This window comes from Cynara cardunculus, assembly GCF_001531365.2.
Source record: "Cynara cardunculus var. scolymus isolate 2C chromosome LG 3, CcrdV1, whole genome shotgun sequence".
Lineage (NCBI taxonomy): Eukaryota > Viridiplantae > Streptophyta > Magnoliopsida > Asterales > Asteraceae > Cynara > Cynara cardunculus.
Window position 1 is genome coordinate 1,333,496 of NC_037530.1, and position 21,849 is coordinate 1,355,344.

At 36.3% G+C, this 21,849-nt stretch overlaps 2 protein-coding genes across 2 annotated transcripts; one reads left to right on the plus strand and one right to left on the minus strand.

The window, feature by feature from the left end:
* Positions 1-2,522: 2,522 nt before the first annotated feature.
* LOC112509700 (phytochrome-associated serine/threonine-protein phosphatase) lies at positions 2,523-14,528 on the plus strand. The gene is made up of 10 exons (XM_025114797.1): positions 2,523-2,808; positions 5,611-5,757; positions 5,869-5,936; positions 8,883-8,940; positions 11,321-11,431; positions 11,712-11,762; positions 11,903-12,046; positions 13,076-13,171; positions 13,255-13,326; positions 14,187-14,528. The coding sequence occupies exons 1-10, from the start codon at positions 2,728-2,730 to the stop codon at positions 14,268-14,270; spliced, it is 912 nt and encodes a 303-aa protein (XP_024970565.1). The 5' UTR covers positions 2,523-2,727; the 3' UTR covers positions 14,271-14,528.
* A 1,304-nt stretch (positions 14,529-15,832) lies between these two features.
* Positions 15,833-21,849, minus strand: LOC112508489 (protein sym-1). The gene is made up of 8 exons (XM_025113118.1): positions 21,419-21,849; positions 20,222-20,309; positions 18,969-19,063; positions 18,000-18,072; positions 17,824-17,916; positions 16,891-16,977; positions 16,677-16,757; positions 15,833-16,157 (listed from the first exon to the last, which is right to left on the minus strand). Exons 1-7 carry the CDS (start codon positions 21,826-21,828, stop codon positions 16,677-16,679), a joined length of 927 nt encoding a protein of 308 aa, XP_024968886.1. The 5' UTR covers positions 21,829-21,849; the 3' UTR covers positions 15,833-16,157.

Consider the following 21,849-nt stretch of genomic DNA (forward strand, 5'->3'; position numbering starts at 1 on the left):
TTAGAATAATTATCGAGTTCCAACAAAATAAATAATTATTATCTTTATAAAAAAGTTATATTATTAAACCAAATATAAATTACTTCGTTATTGTATATAAATTAAATTATAAAAAGTTGAATTAAAAAATTACAAAAAAAATGAGAAATTTCAAATAGTTAATTTGATRCTAATATCGATATATTTTTGTCAAATTTTTATGATATCTTCAAACATATATTTTATTCAAAAACAAAAACATCATCGTTTTGTCAAAATCACATAAAGTCATATTATAACATCGACTGAGATAAATAATAAAATAAAATATTAAAATAACGATGTATCTCGTTGCATTGCGCGAGTACGCTTCTAATAATAAATAAAACAAACCCCTTGATACCTAAATGTCTAAATGAATCAGATTTCAAATGTATTAAGAGGTAATTTTGAAAAACCAAACAAACCCTAAATCTATTGTGAGATTTTCTTGAAATATTGATGCTTCAGTTCCAAATATCTGTTAAAATCAAACACGATATTAAAATAAAATTCGATTTCAAATTTCATCAAATTTTGCAAACCGAACAGACCCCAAATTCACAGTATAACAATTTAATTTAAATTCATTTCATTTTCAATAAGTGTACTTTTTATGTAAAATAGTAATATGATTCGATTTCTTTTTGTTTCTTTTAGGTTATTCAGTGTAACGGAAAATGAGAGAAATTTAAATTTACACGTGTTAATAATAACTTCTTAAATAAAACCAAAAAGTTTATTTATTCATACAAAACGTATCTCTTACATAAACGCAAATTAGATTGGATCCATGACCCCGTGGCAACAAGGTAGGGATGGGGGCGGGTTTTGTAATCCCTGGCCCCAGCCCCCTGTCCCTGGCGGGTACAGAGATTAATATCCCGTCCCCGGTCAAACCTTGGTTCCCGGTCTCCAACTCAAGACCCGTTCCCCTGCCCCGATCCAGTCCCATGTTTCCTAGTACAAAGACTCTTGAAGTCCAACATAAACAGAGGTTCAACATCAAGATTTTCCAAACCCAAATACTTATTAAATTAATATTACTATACCGGGTATGGGTACAGGGCGGGTGCGGGGGTACAATACCTTGCCCCAACCTCGATTTGAGTCTACCAGGGATCCCCGCCCCCGAACCCGTTTTAGCGGGTAATCCCCATCCCCGTTCGGGTTGAGTGAGCCAAGTTCTCCACCGGATCGGGACAAATCATAATCTTTACCCGAGACTATGGTTAAAGAAGGGAAAATGTTTAGAAACACCGTAATTTTTTCAAAAAACATATTTTGAAGTATAAAATACGCAAAAATAAGCTACTAAAATCTACAATCAATATCATTTACACCCAGTTCGTCAAAAACAACTTAAGAAAACTAAAAGACACCACATACATACATACATACATACATACATGCACAGTATATGATAGCGTCTGAATTCGAATATGGAACATCATATTTCCACTCTATACATACGAGAGTTAACCAGTATTGCCATAATCCAAGTCATATACATAAGAATCCCGCTAATGATCCACACAATTCTTTTTAATAGAAAATAAAACACGGGTACTGTTAAACAGTAAACGAAGGGAAGATGTCGCACGATACAGTCACGGTCCTCAAGGAGTTAATGACGTGCAAAACAAATTTACTAAGCCCTCACTAGAGTCTCATGTTATTACAAAACAACAGTCGAATCTTAAAAAAAATCTGTAGCCATGACATCGTTTTAATTTGTTTGAATCTGACTCTGACGATAAGGACGGGCCCACAGGTGTATTATTCATATCGAATTAAATTTAAAATTCAAAATAAAATTATAAGTATTTTTATTTGATGAATTTTATAATGTATAAATTGTATGAAAAAAGTAACATACTTTAACTTAATTCATATTTTGGGTAACGTACTTTCAGAACTTTCATTTTGATATCTAAGATGTAAAAATTTTAAACATTTAGTTACTCGGATAACCGGTCGAAGACTAATTTTAGATTAAAAAAAACCCATGTCACTAATCACGTCAACAAATAATACTGAGTTGAATACCATACCACTAATTACACCAGTATGATAACCGGTTAATGCTTCAACTGGTTACCTGAGTACTTAAATGTTTTAAAACTTTACATCCTATTCACCAAAATAGAAGTTCTAAAAGTACATTACCTAAAATAAGAATCAAGTCAAAGTACATTATTTTTTCATACAATTTGCCCTTTTATAATTATCGAAATAAATAACAAAGGTCAAGTTCTGAGAAAGAACGTAAAAAATAAAAAAAGTGAGGAACAATACTTGTAATTGTTGATCTGAACAGCATGAACATGTGCATAATAACCAAGAAACAACTTCAATTATTTGTATGCATATACACATAACGTTCACATAAACAGTTACCAGAGTATTCATCCGTTATTTTTATAATTTTTTTCATGGAGGTTAAATAAATATTTATAATGACTCAAATGTTGAATCGAAATAGAAGTAGGGATATAACAGGCAAAACTGCACCTACCAAGAACTCCTTTCGTAGCAGAAAGGCCAAACAAAACTACTTTCGTCGGCCGTCTCTGTTTCTCCGTCCATTTCATCCATCGGAGGTCACTCAGACAGCGATTCAGACCACCCAAATCTCAACCTTGCAAAGCTCATATCATACCTAAACCATCGGAGGAATTCAGAGACAAAAAATTTGGGATTTGGACGATGGATTTGGATCTGTGGATATCAAAGGTCAAAGAGGGCCAGCACTTGTCCGAAGATGAGTTGCAGCTGTTATGCGAATACGTACGCGTTTTTATTCTCCCTTTGTTTGTTTCTATGTGTTTTTTGTATGTGCAAATGGTTATGGATTTCATCTGGACGAATTGGGTTTGGCTGGGTATGAGGTTGTGATTTCGTGGTTTTTGAGATCGAGTTGAGGTTTTCGTGGAATTTTATTGGTTTTTTGGTGTTTTGATTTAGGATTTTTGTATGAGTTCAGCAAAATGGAAAACCTAATTTTTGTTGTTGTATGTGTCGAGATTTTGTTGAACCAATACGGATGTGTTCATGTACATTTGAATGGTAGGAATGGTTTCGTAAGAGGACATGTTTATTAAATGGTAAAGAACTGAAGATCCATGGAACTGTTCATTCTAAAACCCGCTATTGAGTCCAAGATTTGCAACAGGGAAGAAATATGTACTTCCTTTTTCTTTCTCGTCACTTGAATGACCCTTACTTGGAACTTATATAGGCCGGTTATTGTTACTTGGCAAAATGAATTAAAAACACTGGTTATGTGGTGTTCTGATCTAGAACTTCTGTATGAGTTCCGGCAAATGAAACCCTAGTTTTTCTCTTGTATGTGTCATGATTTTGTGAACCAAATGGTTGTGTTGGTGTACACCATTGAGTGCTATAATTGTTCTGAATTCTGACAGTCTGATAGGGGATGCCACTCATATGATTGAAGATCCATGGAGTTCTTCATTTTGGTAAAAACCTGTTGATGAGTTTAAGATTTGCAACAGGAAATAACTATTTACTTACTTGTCCTTTTTTGTTAGTCGAGCGATTCTTGCTTCAAACTTTCATAGGTTGCACTGCACTATATGGAAATAAATAGCAAAAGTTAATCCAAGAAATGCATAGAAGCATGGCCATAGTTGTTGCTTTCATACGTCTGATGGTGAAGGGCATGTAAATCCACACGTTGGATGAATCCATATTGGTGTATGAATTCTGCTTTATTTGTGTTAGAACATTGTTATGCTGCTTTTAAGCAAACTCAGTGTGTCTTTTCAGTAAATTAATACAAAGGAGATGCCCAGGGAGTGGTCTGCAGCCACTATATTTAAAATCTCTATTACCATGCTTCATTTATGAGAATTTTAAAATTTAAAACACTAGGAATCGAGCATTAGCTGTAGGTATTTCTTATAATCCTTGCTAGCATTCTAAAAGTCTCTGGCTAGGACCGCTTAAGCGGCACCCTAGGTGTTAAGCGTCTTCATACCTCTTTGATTAGTTAGGGCTAATTAACTAGATACCAAGGAGTTTGTATTGTATGGCGTGAGAGTTGGTGCAAAAGGCAACATGTCCGACGGGTGTTGATGTTGATAGGATGTTCGACATGTTCAACCAACAACACATATTTGATGACTCCCATCATTTATCCCCTCCCCCTACAAGGAACAAAACCTTACAACTTCTCTATTAAGATTCTGCAAGCTGAAATACGATGCCAGAAAAAATGTAGAATTACTCCATTGAGACACTACAGACTAATACCTGATATTCGATAATGGGAACAAATCAAGAGGAGAGTTAGGACAATAGTCGCTAGAGAGGCTACACTTGACACAACCAGAACTAGACAGCAGAATTGGACGTCGGAATTGCACTTGCATCAGCCTAACTAGCCTGACAGTCTCCATGTTGTATACTGTAGAGGGTAATGATGCTTGAGCTTTTATGAAACTATAAATCAAGCCTTAAACTCTCTGGAAGATGTAAAACTGGTTCTGAACTTCCTGAAAATTGGAAGATGGAGCTTGGAGTGTTTGAGAAATGAAAATAACCTCTTAACTTGGAAATCCTGCCTAAAGACCCTTGAACTTATTGAATTGTGCAGAAACTCCCAAAAGTATCCAGAATTTTCAAAAAGTTTTAACATAGCTATAGACTTTCTAAGACTTCTGGAAAAACCAGAAGACTTTTTGAAACAAATGGAACGGACCAAGAAATTAGATCCATGCTGTGATTCAGATTGGTGGCTAGAGGGGAGCTGTTGAAGTTAGGTCCATACAAAAGGGTTAGATCAGAGCTGTTGAAGGTAGAGGGGGACCACTTGGAGGTAGATTAGAGGGATGATTGGGTGGATGGGTCACACCGGGTGTCAAGACCCTTGCAGAGGGTTTTGTGCTGCAATAGAGGCTTGCAGGAAGTACGGGGAGCTTAGATGAGGCCAGAATCACGCGCAAAGGTCGGAACATGTGGCAATCAGTTGGATGAAAGCCGGAGATGCTCCAATGAAGTCGTTTATGGTGAGATGTGGTTTGAACAGGGTAGCATGTTGGATGCTTGTTTGGATTCAAGTTAGGTTCAAAAAGAGTCTTGACTTGGTTGAAAGGCAGATGACGGACCTTGGGAGTCAAATAAAATTAAATAAAATACTCTTCCTCGTGTGGCAGTTTAAAACTAAGATTTAAAGTAAAGGCTTTGGTTCATCTGAATGTTTAGGGTACAAAACGTGTTTGTTACTGGAAATCATTTATATACATGAGGACTTGCTAGTTCACTGCCTAAACAAAATAACATAAGAACTCCAACTTAACCATAATTCTACTTTGTCTCTTTTTGCATGTCTTTTTAAATTTTATTCTTTCCTGCCTGCGTATGATAGTTGCAAATATTTAAAAGAACAAAAACCTGAAGAAGGGTGTAAAAGTATTTTGTCTATTATAGAAGGGGCACCACCTAAAGTTGAACACCCAAAAAGAAAAGGGGGACGCTCGAAGTGGAATGGAGTGAGTATGACCTATCTAAAATGGTATGTCTTATGCTCTGTACTACTGCCAGTAGCTCAAATTATTTTCCTTTCAGGTAAAGGACATCTTAATTGAGGAGTCAAATGTTCAGCCAGTCAATAGTCCAGTTACTGTTTGCGGTGATATTCATGGCCAATTTCATGACTTGATGAAGCTCTTTCAGACCGGAGGTCATGTACCCGAGACAAATTATATTTTTATGGTAAATTTGTGCTGCATGCACATAATTCTGCATATTTATTGTTTACGCATTAGTTTAGAAGACTTACGAAGCTGTATATGTATTCTAGAAGTTCCTTGTGTTTCTTGGCAGGGGGATTTTGTTGATCGTGGTTACAACAGTTTGGAAGTTTTCACAATACTTTTGCTTCTAAAAGCAAGGTAATTAATATTTTCTGCCAAGGGTATTAGCCTGCTCTGCACCTATGCTCACATTTGCATATATGTCTACATTTTTTGCATTTACGCATATATGGCTATATCTATGTATAGCTTCGAGATGTTATGATTAAACATAATATCCTATTAACAGGCATAAGCTTTGTGTATAACTGCCTGGATGTTGATGCCTCCCAATATTAGTGGGGTTGAAAAATATGAAGGTTAGGGATGAATTGCATTATATGAAATACTTAATTGGCTTTGATATAACTTATTATCTCAAGGGCACTCACATGCAACTTATGTGCATATTAAATTGCATTTTGATCGTGGAAAATTAAATAAAAGTGAATTACAACCTCAAACAACCGCTTTTTCTTTTACCCAGATAATAAACACAAATTTCATCATGTAGCTGAAGAAAATGAGCTTCATTCAAGGAATCAACGTTCAAAAGAACCTTTAATTATTATAAAATGTGGCTTTTAAAGTTGGAACTATTATATATTAATCATAACCTCAAAATTTTGAAATAGATGTAATAATAAATAAGATATCCTTTTCTTGTCTTCCAGGCATTTCCTCTATATGTATTTTAGAAGCAACATTGCCGTAATAGGTTGTTCAGAAATAAGAACAAATAAAATACTTTAAAATAGACACTAGTCAACATTTAGAAGAAAACAACATAATGGAATGCACTTAAATTCAAAGATGAAGGCAAAGTAAAATAATAATCTAGCAGGAATGTAACATTTGCAGATTTAGTGGTATGCCTGTGTAATATTTACCGTCATATGTGGCTGCAAACTTGTGATATTTGTAAATTATACTGTCTTCTTAGTTGTAACAATTTGTACACATGTTCACCAAAGTAATAATATATAAATTTTCACTGCGGAATAATTTTGCTAGAATGATTAATGATATTCCTTTAACCTTTTGAAAATGGAGACGTCCTCTAGGTTATGTTGTTGATTTATTTGAAATGAATTCAGAACCATTATAATGTCGCTTTGGCATCAAGAGATCTAAGTGACCAGAGGAGAAGAGCACTTATTAACTTCAATTTGCCTTGTAAAACTGAATTCCTTGGTGTGGTTGAGGAGACTTCCACATGGACTAAGTGGGCTATCTTCAGGATCATATGTCCTTTGCGAAATGAGATATTTCTTTTTGTTCGTTCTCTTGTGGGAACTGATCACGCTAGAATGTGAAAATGATTTTCCTGCTTGAAATAAAATGGTGCTGAATATTTTTGTATCTTGCCTTCCTACTTCCATATTTACCATTCAGGTGTCTGTCTTTTCTTGAAATGCAAGAATATCCATTCTGCATCTCCTACAGCATCCACTGCTTAACTAGAGAGTTCGAGTCAAATTTATGCATGCCCTCGTGTGCAGTAATTAATCTGTGCTCTAGGAAAACTTCATCAATCCAACATGGCTTCTAATTGATCTTGTAGATGTTCAATTGCAGCATGATGTGTGTTTTTTGCATAGAAAAAAAAGGAAGAAATACATCGAGGGCATGAGAAGTCTGTTCAACTTGGAATTGAAATATGGGGCCACTCAGTAATTTGCATTGTAGTGATACTCCCTCCAGGATGCGTCAGTGTTGGTTCTATTGTATGAATATGAATAACAAGTCTAATTTTTTCTTTCCCATGATACCATATAAAGTGATAGGAATATTGTTAAGGTCTTGACTATAGATATAGGTATTGTGAAGGGTTATAAGTACCATGTCTAGTGTATTGGGACCTCTTTTTACATTGTTTATTTTTAGGTTTCCTTGGCTGTTTTCCAACAAAGCTCTTGTTCATATTATTTATTTCTTGCTGATCCCCTTCTGTTTTTTTGACCCTGTTTCAGTAGACACCACAATGTTTATTTATCAAACTAAAACGTTTTCTTTCAATCTTCAAAATAGTTCTTGATGACCTCTACTGTTTTTCTGATAATTTTGGTTCAAGTATAACTGTTGAGTAAATTTACTCTTCTAGGCTACTATTCACAGCATAATTATAAACCCTGATTCTTTATCATTCAGTTATATCAAGTCCCGAGGCTTATTCTTTATCTTACCCCTTTCCTGTGACACAAGACCCCCAATATTTTTCGGAGCCATATGCTCAAACTTCCATCTAATTCACTCTGTAGCTTCTGTTAATATCTACAGGCCAATAATGGGGAAGGTCAGAGTTGTTCTTAACTTTTTCATTGTATTTTCCCCCTAGTGAAACTTCCATTAATCAACACTTCCTATGTTGCATTGTATCTTTAAGTAAAGCAGCAGAATGACCTTTGTCTATCTAATTTTTGATTTTTTTCGAATATAAGCTACTGAGACAATTGAGTATTCATAGAGAGCTTCAAGTTGAGATTAATTATAATAATGATAATTGTGTGCAAACTAAAAGAGAAAGTGAGGCATATAGTGTAACAACTCGTCCCACATGGACGGAAAATGGGCTTTGTGAGCTCCTTGTAAGCCTCAAGTTGTGGGCTACGCATAACTTCTAGTTCACCATGGTTTTAAGTTGGATTCGGAGTTATCGGGCTAGTCTGTTGCTTTGGGCTTTGGGTGTTACATACAGTTCCATCTATTATTGCTGACAAAGTTAGATCATCGAAAATGTCTGTGCAACATCTCCATGCATTAGCATTCCCGTACTTTCTCTGGCATTCATCATAAAATCCGTAGACCTACAAAAATTATCAGATACAGCAAACAGCAAGTAATTTAAGGCCAGAAAGAGCTTCAAGTTGAGATATTAAGAATACCCGTGTACTGACTGAACTGGAACAATTTCAATAATTAAGTAATAAGTTGGTGATCTGCTGTCTAGTTCCTGTTTATGTGTGCAGTCATTTGTGGGTTTTACCCAAGTCTGTTGTCCTTCTCTGTTACTTACATCTTTTCTTGCTTTACATCTGCTTGTAGATACCCTGCAAATATCACTCTTCTCCGTGGAAATCACGAAAGCAGGCAATTAACACAGGTAACTTGCAAATTAATTTTGTTTTTGTGCTTCTTTAGGATGAACCTTAAAATGCCAAGGCGTTTGGCCCATGGCACCTATCTTTCTCACGAGACCTTATTTATGAGAGGAAATAGGGGTGTTTGGTGGGTTTAGTCGATCCTAAAAATTATATGAAAACAGAAGGCAAAAGATGTTTTATTGATGCCTATGGTTGCAGTACCACACCCTTTCTGCTTTTTCTATGAATGTGCTGACATATGCATGTTGGTAAGGTATTGTCTATGCTAGGTAATGATTTAGAAACGTTTAATGGTAAATCGTACACGGTTAAGATGGGAAAGCATCATACGTCACGATGATACTATGTGTTATTGATCTAATACCATCTTTCAATTTTCAATGGAGCTGCAAATCTTACTGGATGATAATTTAAGAACCTTTCTATACCCATTCAGGAGGTTCTCTCTTTTGGCAAATATTAGGGCTTAATCTGGGAAAGTGAAGATTGGCTAATGGCTACGGTCTTTAAGGGCTTGTTTGTTAGCATCATAACAGGCTTAATGGGACTCGCAGCTTATTTGGTCAGCTATACTTGGCTGTTTGGTAGTGGCTTAATGATATAGAAAGTGGCTTATTCTGTAAGCTTCTAAGGGGAGCTTTATGCAGAAAGCCAAGATTTTTTCCAAACCTGTCTCTCCCAATTAAAAAACACGCTCCTTCCATATGAAAACCCCTCCTAGAAAATCTTTCCAATCTATACAGTCAGATTAATAAATACACACAAACAGTTTTATCCATAGAGGACTTAATGGAAAACCAACCGAACAGCCCCCAAACAGCAGGGATATCAGTTCTGCAGAACTAATACGTCCTGTTTGGTTACTTCTCGAGGATCTAGGAAGTTACTATCTTTGGAGATTTAAATATTAATATTTAACCACGCTTTGAAGATGACACTAGATCGGTCTATACAGCAATAAAAACATGGAGTGAGCTGCACCGACGAGCTACCAGAGCTTGTGAGCGGGGGTCTTGTGTGTCTATTTTTGCCCTGTCCAATAGATATGGATATTAAGCCTAGTTTTGTCTAGTTGTGTGGAAATTTGGATCAACCAGCTCCAGTTTGACGTGCATCCAACATGGTTATTTCACTGATCTATCTGAAACTGTTCTCTTGATTGCATGTTATAGGCCCTTTTTCCGGGATGAGTTATACATGCCTTCTTCATGGTAATACAGGCATAAGGTAGTCACTTCCTTTCTATTCTGTTGCCTTTTTACCCTCTCTCCATGGTGGGACTTCCTGTCAGAAACGTTGATTTCTTGAAGCTGATGTTTCAGTTCTTTCCTAGGCATTCTTCCTTAAAGTTCAATGGTGTAACTCACTAAGGGCCTGTTTGTTAGCAACTTAATGAGCTTAATAAGATTCACAGCTTATTCGGTCAGCTATACATGACTGTTTGGTATTGGCTTAATGATATGGAAAGTGGGTTATTTAGTAAGCTTCTACGGGGAAGCTTTATGCAGAAAGCCAAGTTTTTTTAAACCTGCGCCTCCCAATTAAAGAACACGTTTCTTTTATCCATTAAAAAGCCCTTTCAAACAAAAATCTTCCCAATCTATACAATAGATTAATCCACCTACATCTTTATCCATACAAGACTTAATGAAAAACCAACCAAACAGCCCCTAAGTTTGCTTGTAACTCGTGTTTATAACGATGCCTATCCTAATGTTATAGGTCTTCTTCGGTAGTAGAATAATTTTTCGGCATATGCAATACATTCACATTGTTTGATGTCCTTTACAGGCCAACATGTTTTACATGCTTATAGAACGAGAGTTCTTTGCACTTAAACATCTAGAGTTAATGATTAATGCCGAGGGAAAGGAAATTTGCGTTTAGATAAATCAGGGCATGGTTTTAAGCTTCTACTTTTAAATTTCAATACTTATCAGCGGTTCATTTGCCAGTCATAACAGAAGTCGTTAATTTGTCTAGCATATTACATGTATCTTAACTTGATCAAAACTTTTAACGTAACCAAGGGATTTCTATTATACGAAAGAGATTTGTTTGTTAGCATTATTAATCAAAAGAAATAAAATTCAAAGAAAAATGTTGCAAGAGGTTTGTACATTGTTTGAAAACCAAGCTTTTGCTACTAAAAGTAACAAAATTGCACCTCTTCATTTGGTTGTCTGCCTTCTTTTGGCAAATCCCCTGAGCCCAAGTCGTACTTCTCACAAACATGAGACACATAAGTAGCAATTTTCCATTCTGTATGCTTCCAAACGGCATTATGCATTAATACATACATGACAGTTTGATGCATTGATAATGACTTGCTTTCTGGTCTTGAATTGCTTACTATTTCTGTCTGATAATCTTTTGTAGGTCTACGGTTTTTATGATGAATGCCAGAGAAAGTATGGGAATGCTAATGCATGGAGATATTGCACAGACGTGTTCGATTATCTAACTTTGTCGGCAATAATAGATGGAACTGTATGCCTCACTTTCTCCTTTATATTGCACCCGATTATCATTATCATAATCCCTATCATATTAAAACATATATACTCATCCTCTAGCTGTATATGGTGTATATATCATTCGGTGCATAGATATGTGTCTCTTTTAAACACCAACTCAACAAATTTGAGATTAAGATTTTATTGAATTATGTAATATGGTAATACCTATAAGGAACGATTGCCCAAGGTTGGTCTTATAGCTACTTATATTTAGGGTTTGTTGTTTTATTACTTTGCCTCTGGTTTCACAGGTATTATGCGTTCACGGTGGTCTTTCACCTGACATTAGGACTATTGATCAGGTTTGATTCGCTATGCTACCATTGTATATTAAGCTCATAATCTTCAAATGCTGGCTGCAATCTACTCGTGGTCCAAGCTTCTTTCCTCTTGTGTCATCTTTTGTTTTCTTCTTTCGTCTCTTCATAACCCCACTTTTCAGATCAGAGTTATTGAGCGGAACTGTGAGATCCCACATGAAGGACCATTTTGTGACCTTATGTGGAGTGATCCTGAAGACATTGAAACGTGGGCAGTCAGCCCTCGTGGAGCTGGATGGCTTTTTGGATCCAGAGTTACATCTGAGGTAAAAGAAAATACTATGATTACACTTTGTGAGAATGCAAATGAATCACCAAAGTTTGCATTTGTCTTTTGACCTTCAGTTAAGAAAATATGATGGTTGTTTTAGGGCCTGCTTGTTAGCAGCTCAAGAGCATCTCCAACAGCTATGCTATAATTTTTTTTAAAATAGAGTATCAAAAGTTAAAATCTCTAAAATCGCTAAAAAAATTTACATTCAACTCCAACAGCTACTCTATTATAGCAATTCTACCATTCACTATATCATTAAAATGTTCAATACATTTAATATTATTTATCTCTCCTAAACACTTAAATATAATGTCTTCTATTGGTGGGAAAAAATTACATATAATCTCTCTTAAATATGGAGTTTTAGAGATTTCTCCAAATTTGGAGATTTCTACCCTCTTCTTTTCTCTATTTTAGCATAAGGTATAGCATAGCTGTTGGAGCAAAAATATACCCAAATCTCTGTTTTAGCATAGCTGTTGGAGATGCTCTAGTGAGCTTGATGGGATTCATAGCTTATTCAGTCGGCTATATGTAACTGTTTGGTAGTGGCTTAATATATAGAAAGTGGCTTATTTAGTAAGCTTCTAGCAGGTGCTTATTGCAGAAAGCCAAGTGTTTTTTTTTTCCAAACCTGCCCTTCCCAATTAAAAAACATGCTCATTCCATCTACTAAAAAACCTTCCCAAACAAAAACCTTCCCAATCTATACAGATAGATTAATCCACACAATCAACTATCCATACAGGACTTAATGGAAAACCAACCAAACAGCCAACGACAAATTTAGCTGTCAAACACACAAGACATTCCGAACTTCAATTTGCATTTTACAAGTACAATGGTCGTGCTTCGACCAAAAATACAATGGTCGTGCTTTGACCAAAAGTTAAACAAAGCGCAATTGTTGTTTTGCAACAATGTGAACATTGGAGGATGAACTAACAAGACATCGTGAACTCGGTTTGCACAAGGGTGAAAATGTAATTTGCTGGTTATTGATACATGCCTTCTGTTTCAGTTCAATCACATCAACAAGCTTGATTTAGTTTGCCGCGCCCACCAACTTGTCCAGGAAGGTTTAAAGTACATGTTTCAAGATAAAGGACTCGTAACTGTAAGTTTCCTTCTTTTAACGTCCAGTTTATGCTAACGCTTTGATTACTATCTGTTTCCAAAATTTCCTTCTTCATCATGCAGGTCTGGTCTGCACCAAATTACTGCTATCGCTGTGGCAACGTGGCTTCGATTTTAAGCTTTAGTGAGACTATGGTATTCCCAGTTTCCCACCATGAACTTAAATGTTGATTTTCGGGGATTATTTAGTTTTTTACAAGTTCTGCTAGCAGTGGTACTTGGGCCTGTTTGTTAGCAGCTTAATGAGCTTAATAGGACTAACAGCTTATTCGGTCAGAAGACATGACTGACTGATGATGGCTTAATGATATAGGAAGTGGCTTATTCAGTAAGCTTCTAGGGGAGCTTTAGGTAGGAAGCCTAGTTTTTTCATTCCATCTATGAAAACACCCTCCCAAAAAAACCTTCCCAACCTATAGACATCTTAATCCACACAGATAGCTTTATAATTTATATATACAGGTCTTAATGAAAAACCAAACAAACATCCCCTTAGGATGCTATATCTACATATCTGGTGAAAATGGTGCATGATGGGAAGCAAAAACAGGATAACAAGAAGTTCAAATTAGAACCATAAATATTTGAGAACTTTGGGAACCAACTATTTCATATATTATTCATGATAAATAAACACTGAACAAGGGTCATTTAGGTGTATAACCTTAAATGAGATTTTAATTAAATCCATGACCTCCTGACCAGTTAAAGCACATATGGATACATATTCATGGGAAGGTCATGGATTTAATTAAAATCTCATTTAAGGTTATATACTTAAATATACCCACCGAATAATTACGAATATTATGCATTTCCGTTATGAATATCTATCATGAATACAACAAGAATTGTTGGTTCCCTTGTTCTCAAAATATATACCGTTCTCATTTGAACTTGCCCTTTTTGCTAAAACTTTTGGTTTGTTGACGTGACATTATTTCACGAGTGTTGGGAGATGTTTTTCGTCACTCGATATGTGTTGATTGTAACAGGAGAGAGAGGTAAAGTTCTTCACGGAAACGGAGGAAAATAATCAGATGAGAGGTCCAAGGACAGGGGTACCATACTTTCTATGAACTGGAAAAGAAATAGAAAGAAGGCAGATGATGATGATGATGGTGGTGGTGCTGAAATGTGTTCTAAACATGAAGAAAACAAACTGCTGTTTTCAGTACACACTTGGGTTTTTGTGTTCTACAAGTTCTCCATTGCTTGTTTATTATTGTGTTACATAATTTTTAATCATATTCATGTGGTGTTGATATTCTGGTAGACTGATGATGTAATTTTCTCTATGCTTTCACTTTTCATTAAAATGAGGAACTTTAATGCCACCTTGTTACTCTTTTTATGACTTCTATTCACAGAAACAGCCTCTTTTATTCACAAATGAATAGAGGTAAAAGGGTTGTTTGTTTACCTCTTAATAGTTTCATTAAGACGCAATTTATGAATCATTAAGAGGTGAATCTTGTTTGGCAAAAAATAGTCTGACTCTTAATGGTTCTAAAACCCTCTGAATGGTTTTGTATCCAAGGTCTCCCTTGACCATTATGCGTTCTAATTTCATTGTAAACAATTACCAAACAATTATGTTTCATTTTATACTATATTACGAGTTTTTTAATTATTCTGCATCAAACCATTCAATAACCGTCAAACAGTCCAAAAGTCTGTATACATGCTATTATATGATCTTACACCTCACTTTTCATTAAATGAGAAACTTCCATGGCAGCTCGACACTCTTTTTTACTTCTATTCACAGAAACAGCCTCTTTATTCATTGTGAATAAAGGTTAAGTCTATACATTGTGAGTTGGTTTGGTTTGATTAAATTTCTATTAATTCATTAATTTGCATATTGAGTTTTGTTTGCCGGACTTTGGAATTGAAGATTGGTTCTGTTTCTATAGATGAATCTAATGAATTAATTGGACCAAATATGTAGTTGTTGTAAGATAATAATACCTTTTCATAGTTTTATTAAGAGACATCATTTGAATAGTTAAAAGATGAATCTTATTTGACAAAAAGTCTGCTTTTTAATGGTTATAAAACCCTCTGAATGATTTTGTATCCTGGGCCTCTCTTGACCATTCAGCGCCCTAGTTCCATTGTAAATAATTACGGAACAATCATATTTCATTTTACTCTAGATCATGAGAGCCTATTAATCATTCCGATCATTTAATCATTCTGCACTAAATCATTCATCAATTATCAAACAGTCCCTAACTTTGGCTTATTTCAATTGCTTAATAACAACTTTATATGGTCTTGGAGTTGATTTATTGGACTAAATATGTCTGAATACGACATAAGTGTTGATCGAAGTCGATATCTTATAAGGATCATTCACAGGCAAATGGGTATAACAAGATAGTTTGAAAACGAACACAACAAACGAAATGAGCCGGTTTATCCCACTCGGAGATGATACCTAAAGATTCAATCTCAAATTGATCAGAAGAAAAAAAGCGGTTACACCATTAAATAGCTTAAAAAATCTACTCTACCCGAGACAAAATCTATGGTATCTTGGGATACCGCTCCCATATGGGTGCATCCGCCCCCTATATCTACCTACCTGAAAGAGTAGAGTGGTTGTTTCTGTAAAAACCTCTGACTAACGAACGAAAAGAAGAATACAGATATGCTACAATTAACACTACAATTAATCAAAAAGTTGTGAAAACACCACTTTGGTTGCAAGTTGTTGTGCTTGCCAATTACCATTACAAATGAACATTTCAACAAGAAAAAACGCAACTCTTGCAAGGCATCTTGTACGCACGTTCTATAGGCAGACAAAATGGACGCACGTTAAATTTAAGAAAAACAAAGCTCGATAAATTTGATACATTTATGAAAGGGTTGTACGATCCATGTATGCCGCTCCTTGTAAAAGTACGTCAGTCATGCCCCCCCGATGAGAAATCTACAAAATGTTCTCTTAAAACCTGCATGTCCGGATCATATGTCAAATACCAAACGAACTACAAGACTAAATGACAATTTTACCCTTAATGCACCCTCCATCCCAAAATAAGTGTCTACATTATCATTTGTTTGTCCCTACTTTCCCGTTCTACCCTTAATATACATTGTCACCAAGGGTAAAAATTGTCCTTTTGTTGATTAAATCGTGTAATAATTACAAATTCCTAAATTTGTGTGCCTTTTCATTAAGGACACTTATTTTGGGACGGAAGATGTAATACAAGGAGTAACGAATTTCTCCATCTCATAATTAAGGGTAAAATTGGAAAACAGACACTTATTTTGGGATGGAGGCAGTAATAGTAATACTACAGGGAGTAATTAATTTCTCCATCTCATAATCAGGGGTAGAATTGGAAAGTAGAACTTATTTTGAGATGGAGGAAATAATATAGGGAGTAATGAATTTCTCCACCTCGTAATTAAGGGTGAAGTCGGAATTAAACACTTATTTTGGGACGAAGTAGTATTGCACATACCTATTTCGCAACTACTTCCTTGTGAGCTTTATACGATAGAATTACATTCCACACCAGTGCGATAAAATTAGCCGCAAGAACCTGAAGACTCAACGTGCATGAAGCAAGGTTAGTAATAACACCAAGAAACGGAAATCCACAACAAATTGGGACTCCAGGAGGCATATTATTGCACAAAATTCGACCACGATGAGAAAGATCGAGCAATTTAAACCTGAAATTGTTGGGGAACGAATCGGAAGTTGAGAAATTGGAAAGGTATCCACAGCTGCCAATTTGCAATAATAGAAGACAACCACTCCTACAAGAACGAACATTCGGTTTTACTACAAGAAACTTCATACCGTTAACTAACAAATCATAGGATAAATCTTATTCCCTCCCTCCCAAAATAAGTGTCCGTATTTCTATTTTAGTTTGTCCCAAAATAAGTGTCAATTTTCAAGAATAAGTGCCTGCTTTCCATTTCTACCCTTAATGATGAGATGGAGAAATTCGTTACTCTATATGTTATTAAGGGTAAAATTGTGATTTAGTTGATTAAAAAGTGTCACAATTAAGACATTTCTTAATTTGTGTCTTTTCAATTGCGGGCATATATTTTGGGATGGAAGATAAGTGTCCACATTCAAAATGAAGTACCTACTTTCCAATTCTATCCTCAATTTTCAGATGGAGAAATTCATTACTCCATCTGTTATTAAGGGTAAATTTGTCCTTTAGTTAATTAAAAAGTGCAATAATTACAACATTTATTAATATGTGTGCTTTTTTCATTGTGGACGTATATTTTGGGGAGGAAGATAAGTGTCCACTTTCAAAATGAAGTGTCTACTTTCCAATTCTACCCTTAATTGTTTGACGGAGAAATTCATTACTCCCTTTACTATCAAGGGTAAAATTGTCATTTAGTTAAAAGAGTGTAACAGTTGCAACATTTCTTAATTTGTGCTTTTTTCATTGTGGAGATTTATGTCCCAAAACAAGTGTTCATTTTCAAAAGTGCCTATTTCCAATTCTACCCTTCATTATGAGAGTGTAACAGTTGCAACATTTCTTAATGATTACACATTTCTTAATCTATGTGCCTTTTTCGTTATGGACATCTATTTTCGGACAGACGGGTAATAAAAATTCAAAAAATCACCTGTTGAAGCTTCGGCAAAACTTGGGACGGCCTTCCTTCTAATGTTACCAACGTCGATAAGAAAACTCCAATAAACGCAGGTGCAAATAGAAACTGCAGATGTTCAAGTATTAATACAGCTGTTGCTAATATTATTAGAAAATTAATGCGAAAAAACGATCTTATAAAAAGGTCACCTGATCAACAATGAGGCGGAGAAAAGCACCGGAAGCTCCCGTCATCGTCACCAATTTACTCAGGTATAAGTACCTATATGTTAAATATCCATATATATATATATATATATATATAACTTTGAGACTAGGCTTAAAAGATAACAGTAGTTATCAACAAATACATAATATATAAGCATGGAGATGGTAAAATGCCATCAATGGAAAACCCGTTTATTAGCAGCTTAATAAGCTTAATGAGATTAGCAGCTTCTTTTGTCAGTTATATATAACTATTTGGTAGTGGGCTAGTGCCTTATTTAGTAAGATTTTAGGAGAGAGCTTTATATAGAAAGCCAAGTTTTTTTTCAAACCTGCCCCTCCCAATTAAAAATCACACTCCTTCCATTTATGAAAAAATCCTCCCAAACAAAAATCTTTCCAATATATACAGACGACTTTATCCATACAGAACTTAATGGAAAACCAACCAAACCCCTTACTCCCCCAACCAATAAGACACCTTTCATAAGCAACATCATGAATAATTTTGCATAAATCTTTACCTTGGTGGCTAAACCCTCACCGTTGGGAGACGGTTGAATGTTCATCCCCACCCCAAATTATAACCCCGAGCAAAAAACAAATGAGCGCTAGACTAAACAATAAAATAGATAGTTGCATGGGCACTAAGAAGTTAACAAACTAACCAAAGGGTCATTGGCCTAGTAGTATCCGAGTTATGGGTAGAGCCCATCCTCCTAGGAGGTCAAGGGTTCAAACCTCACCAAAGGTCAAGAGTGTGCGTGAGTATTTTCCGTGCCTACCAAACAAACTGCTTACATATTACTTGTATGCACGTGTGCATACTGTGAGATGAACGGTTACCAGGGTGTCCCTGACTCTGACCATACATACTTGAAAATAAAAGTTAACAAACTACTTATGTTGGTCTGTATTGTTATCTACAACATTAAAGAATGATGTCATTACCAGAAGTGCAATGTAGGCCCAACCAACACCAGCCCTAGAAACGTGAAAAGAGATACCCGCTTCAGATCCACAGACGGCGCTTTGTCAATCACGACCTGAGGCATACAAGTGTTACATCTTAAAACGAAACTCATTAGCGTGATATCAAACCCGGAAAAAGGGAAGACTTTGGACGATCTCCTTCATCAAAAGTAGAGGTGGAAACAGAAAACAAATTGGTTTCACGGAAGTCGTTATCTACCATAAGCACGATTTGAGTTGCAATGTAACGCCCTAAGCCCAAAGCAGTAGACTAAACCAATGGTGGAAGTTTTTTTTTTTTTGGATTAACCTGGATATCCAACCCGCTATGCGAGCCGACTAATCCCAGGGCGACCACCTGCTTTGCAGATAGCCCGGAGTCACCGCATTTGAACCTCCGTGGCCACAAGGGGATTTTTATTCCTCCTTGGATTTGAACCTAGGACCTCCTGGTACTTTTGACCTTTGGAGCCAAGCTCAAACCAATCAGGCACCACCCTTGTGGTTAATGGTGGAAGTTATAGGTAGCCCACAGCTTTGAGTTTATAAGGAGCTCACAAATCTAATTTCCTATCCATTTTTAGGGGCAAGTTGTTACATGCAAGTAGAAGGTGAGCTCGTTTAAGCACGAGATACCAAATTTGCCTAAACAAAACATACTATGAAAGAGAGACTTTGGAATGGGAGTTCAGAATTGTTGTTTTTTTTTTCCCTTTTTTTGGTAATCGTGGGTGTCTAGGCCAGCTTCTGTGCATCTTGACTAATCACATGGGGCGTTGAAGATAACAGCCAGAAAAATCCCAGTGCCATGAGGAGGCTCGAACCAGTGACCTATTGGGAGGACCTCCAAGGGCTAACTTTTATTTGCCTATTGAGTTGGTCCTCAAGGAAAACTCATATATAATAAAATGTTTTTGTAACCAAAGAGTCGTTGGCCAAGCAGTCATGCGTTAGGGGTAGAACCCAACCTCCAAAGAGGTCAACGGTTCAAACCTCACCAAAGGTGAGGCGTGTGCATGAGTATTTCCCATATATATATATATATATATATATATATATATATATATAGAGAGAGAGAGAGAGAGAGTCCGGATCATTTGCAAACCTCTCCATTAGTAGAAACCATACAAACCAATTAATTGAGATATTTATAGAATTGATGAGAGTTTATTTATTATGATTTGGATATTTATGGAAGAAAAAGTAATAATCATGAAACAAGAAACAATTACCTGGCATATCAAATCTCCAACAAACGTCAAAAGTGCCGATGTCACCGCTTTTGTCCACACGGGATATGCTTCGAGAAGACTCAAATACCTGCCACATTACAAAATTAAAGTAGATAACGGGCACACAATTATCTTTTCAATGAAAAATGAACCAAAATAAAGAGAACGTTTCCTATTTAGTAAGCTTTCTTTTTCACACACATTTTTCGCAAGCCGGGATCCTTCAACATAACAATTGTTGTACTCTTTGGGGTAGAGGTCAGGTCTGAGTACATCCCACCCCCGGACCCCACCCACCACGTGGGATATACCGGGCTTGTTTGGTTTGGTTTTTAAAATGTACTAACATGCCCTACTTAAAAATGGGTGACCCTTCAATGTATTTGGGAAAAAGTTGTCGGCAAACCCAACCAGCCCCACATGGAACCTGCCTCCAAGGACGCCAATGTGAGGCTAGCAGGGGGCCCTCGGATCTAACCCATGACCTGTCTTGTATTTGACTTGTCTTGTAGTCAAGACCTAATGAAAATTATACCCTCCACTTTCATAGGTCACTTCCGATTACTAAGGTCATCTATAGATCCAACGAGTTCTTATAAGTTGATAACCATTTCTTGAACTCGGGTCATCAAGAAACATGTACACCATGTGAGTAGATTAGATGTGAACATTAAAAGTGATAGTCATTCATATGAAACCAAACCAAACAAACCCAGTAATTCCAAACCATCTCCATTCCAAGCGAAACCAAAACGAACCCGATAATGGGACTCGCAACTTATTCGGTCAACTATACATGAGTGTTTGGTGGTGGCTTAATGATATAAAAAGTGGCTTATTCGGTAAGCTTCTAGGAGGGAGCTTTATGCAGAAAGCCTAAGTTTTTTTCCCGAACATGTCCCTCCAATTAAAAAGCACACTCTTTCCATCTATGAAAAAATCCATCCAAACAAAAACCTTCTCGATCTATTAATCCACACATACAAGTTTATCCGTACAAGAATTAATGCAAAACCAACCAAACGGCCTCTTATTGTCCCATTGATGGCACCAAAATATATGGGACATAAATCATGGAGATGAACAAGATTGGTAAATTACTAAACCACCCACATGCCAAATTAAAACCCTAAAACCTTGCTATGATCTAACATTCAAATTTCAAGCTCAAATTACATTCAAAGGAAGAAATTTTACCATGAAACAAAAGTCCATTTCTTGCCCCCGCCACCGCCACCACTGCCACCCCCGCCACCATCGCTTCCACCAGAACCACCAGAATCGGAACCACCATATCCACCATTTATGCCAGAACCACCACCGCTGGAGGTAGACGCAACTCGAAATCCATTATCACCCAATATCCTTAACCCCTTTCCACAAAACCCCAATTCTCCAGACAAATTTTGGCGACGATTAAATTGAATTGATGAAAAGCGTCTAAAACCAGTGTTCGTAATTGAATCTGCCTCCTTAAATCCACTCACGTTAACTCTACGGAAAGTCGGTCTGACATGGTTGCCGGAGAAGTGAAACACGACGGGAGATTTCCGGCCAAAAATTACAGGATTCGACGCCGTTGTTGATAACTTCATACCTGCCAGCATTTCTCTATGTCGCTAATTCTC

What these genes read in the sequence shown, in the direction of transcription:
- LOC112508489 (XM_025113118.1), bottom strand. Translation starts at nt 21,828, where the DNA reads ATGCTGGCAGGTATGAAGTTATCAACAACGGCGTCGAATCCTGTAATT. An exon ending in AAATGGACTTTTGTTTCATG is followed by an intron (nt 20,310 to 21,418) that starts GTAAAATTTCTT and finishes GTAATGTGGCAG; the next exon opens with GTATTTGAGTCTTCTCGAAG. An exon ending in TCCGCCTCATTGTTGATCAG is followed by an intron (nt 17,917 to 17,999) that starts GTGACCTTTTTA and finishes GAACATCTGCAG; the next exon opens with TTTCTATTTGCACCTGCGTT.
- LOC112509700 (XM_025114797.1), top strand. Translation starts at nt 2,728, where the DNA reads ATGGATTTGGATCTGTGGATATCAAAGGTCAAAGAGGGCCAGCACTTG. An exon ending in ACATTAGGACTATTGATCAG is followed by an intron (nt 11,763 to 11,902) that starts GTTTGATTCGCT and finishes CCCACTTTTCAG; the next exon opens with ATCAGAGTTATTGAGCGGAA. An exon ending in AAGATAAAGGACTCGTAACT is followed by an intron (nt 13,172 to 13,254) that starts GTAAGTTTCCTT and finishes TTCATCATGCAG; the next exon opens with GTCTGGTCTGCACCAAATTA.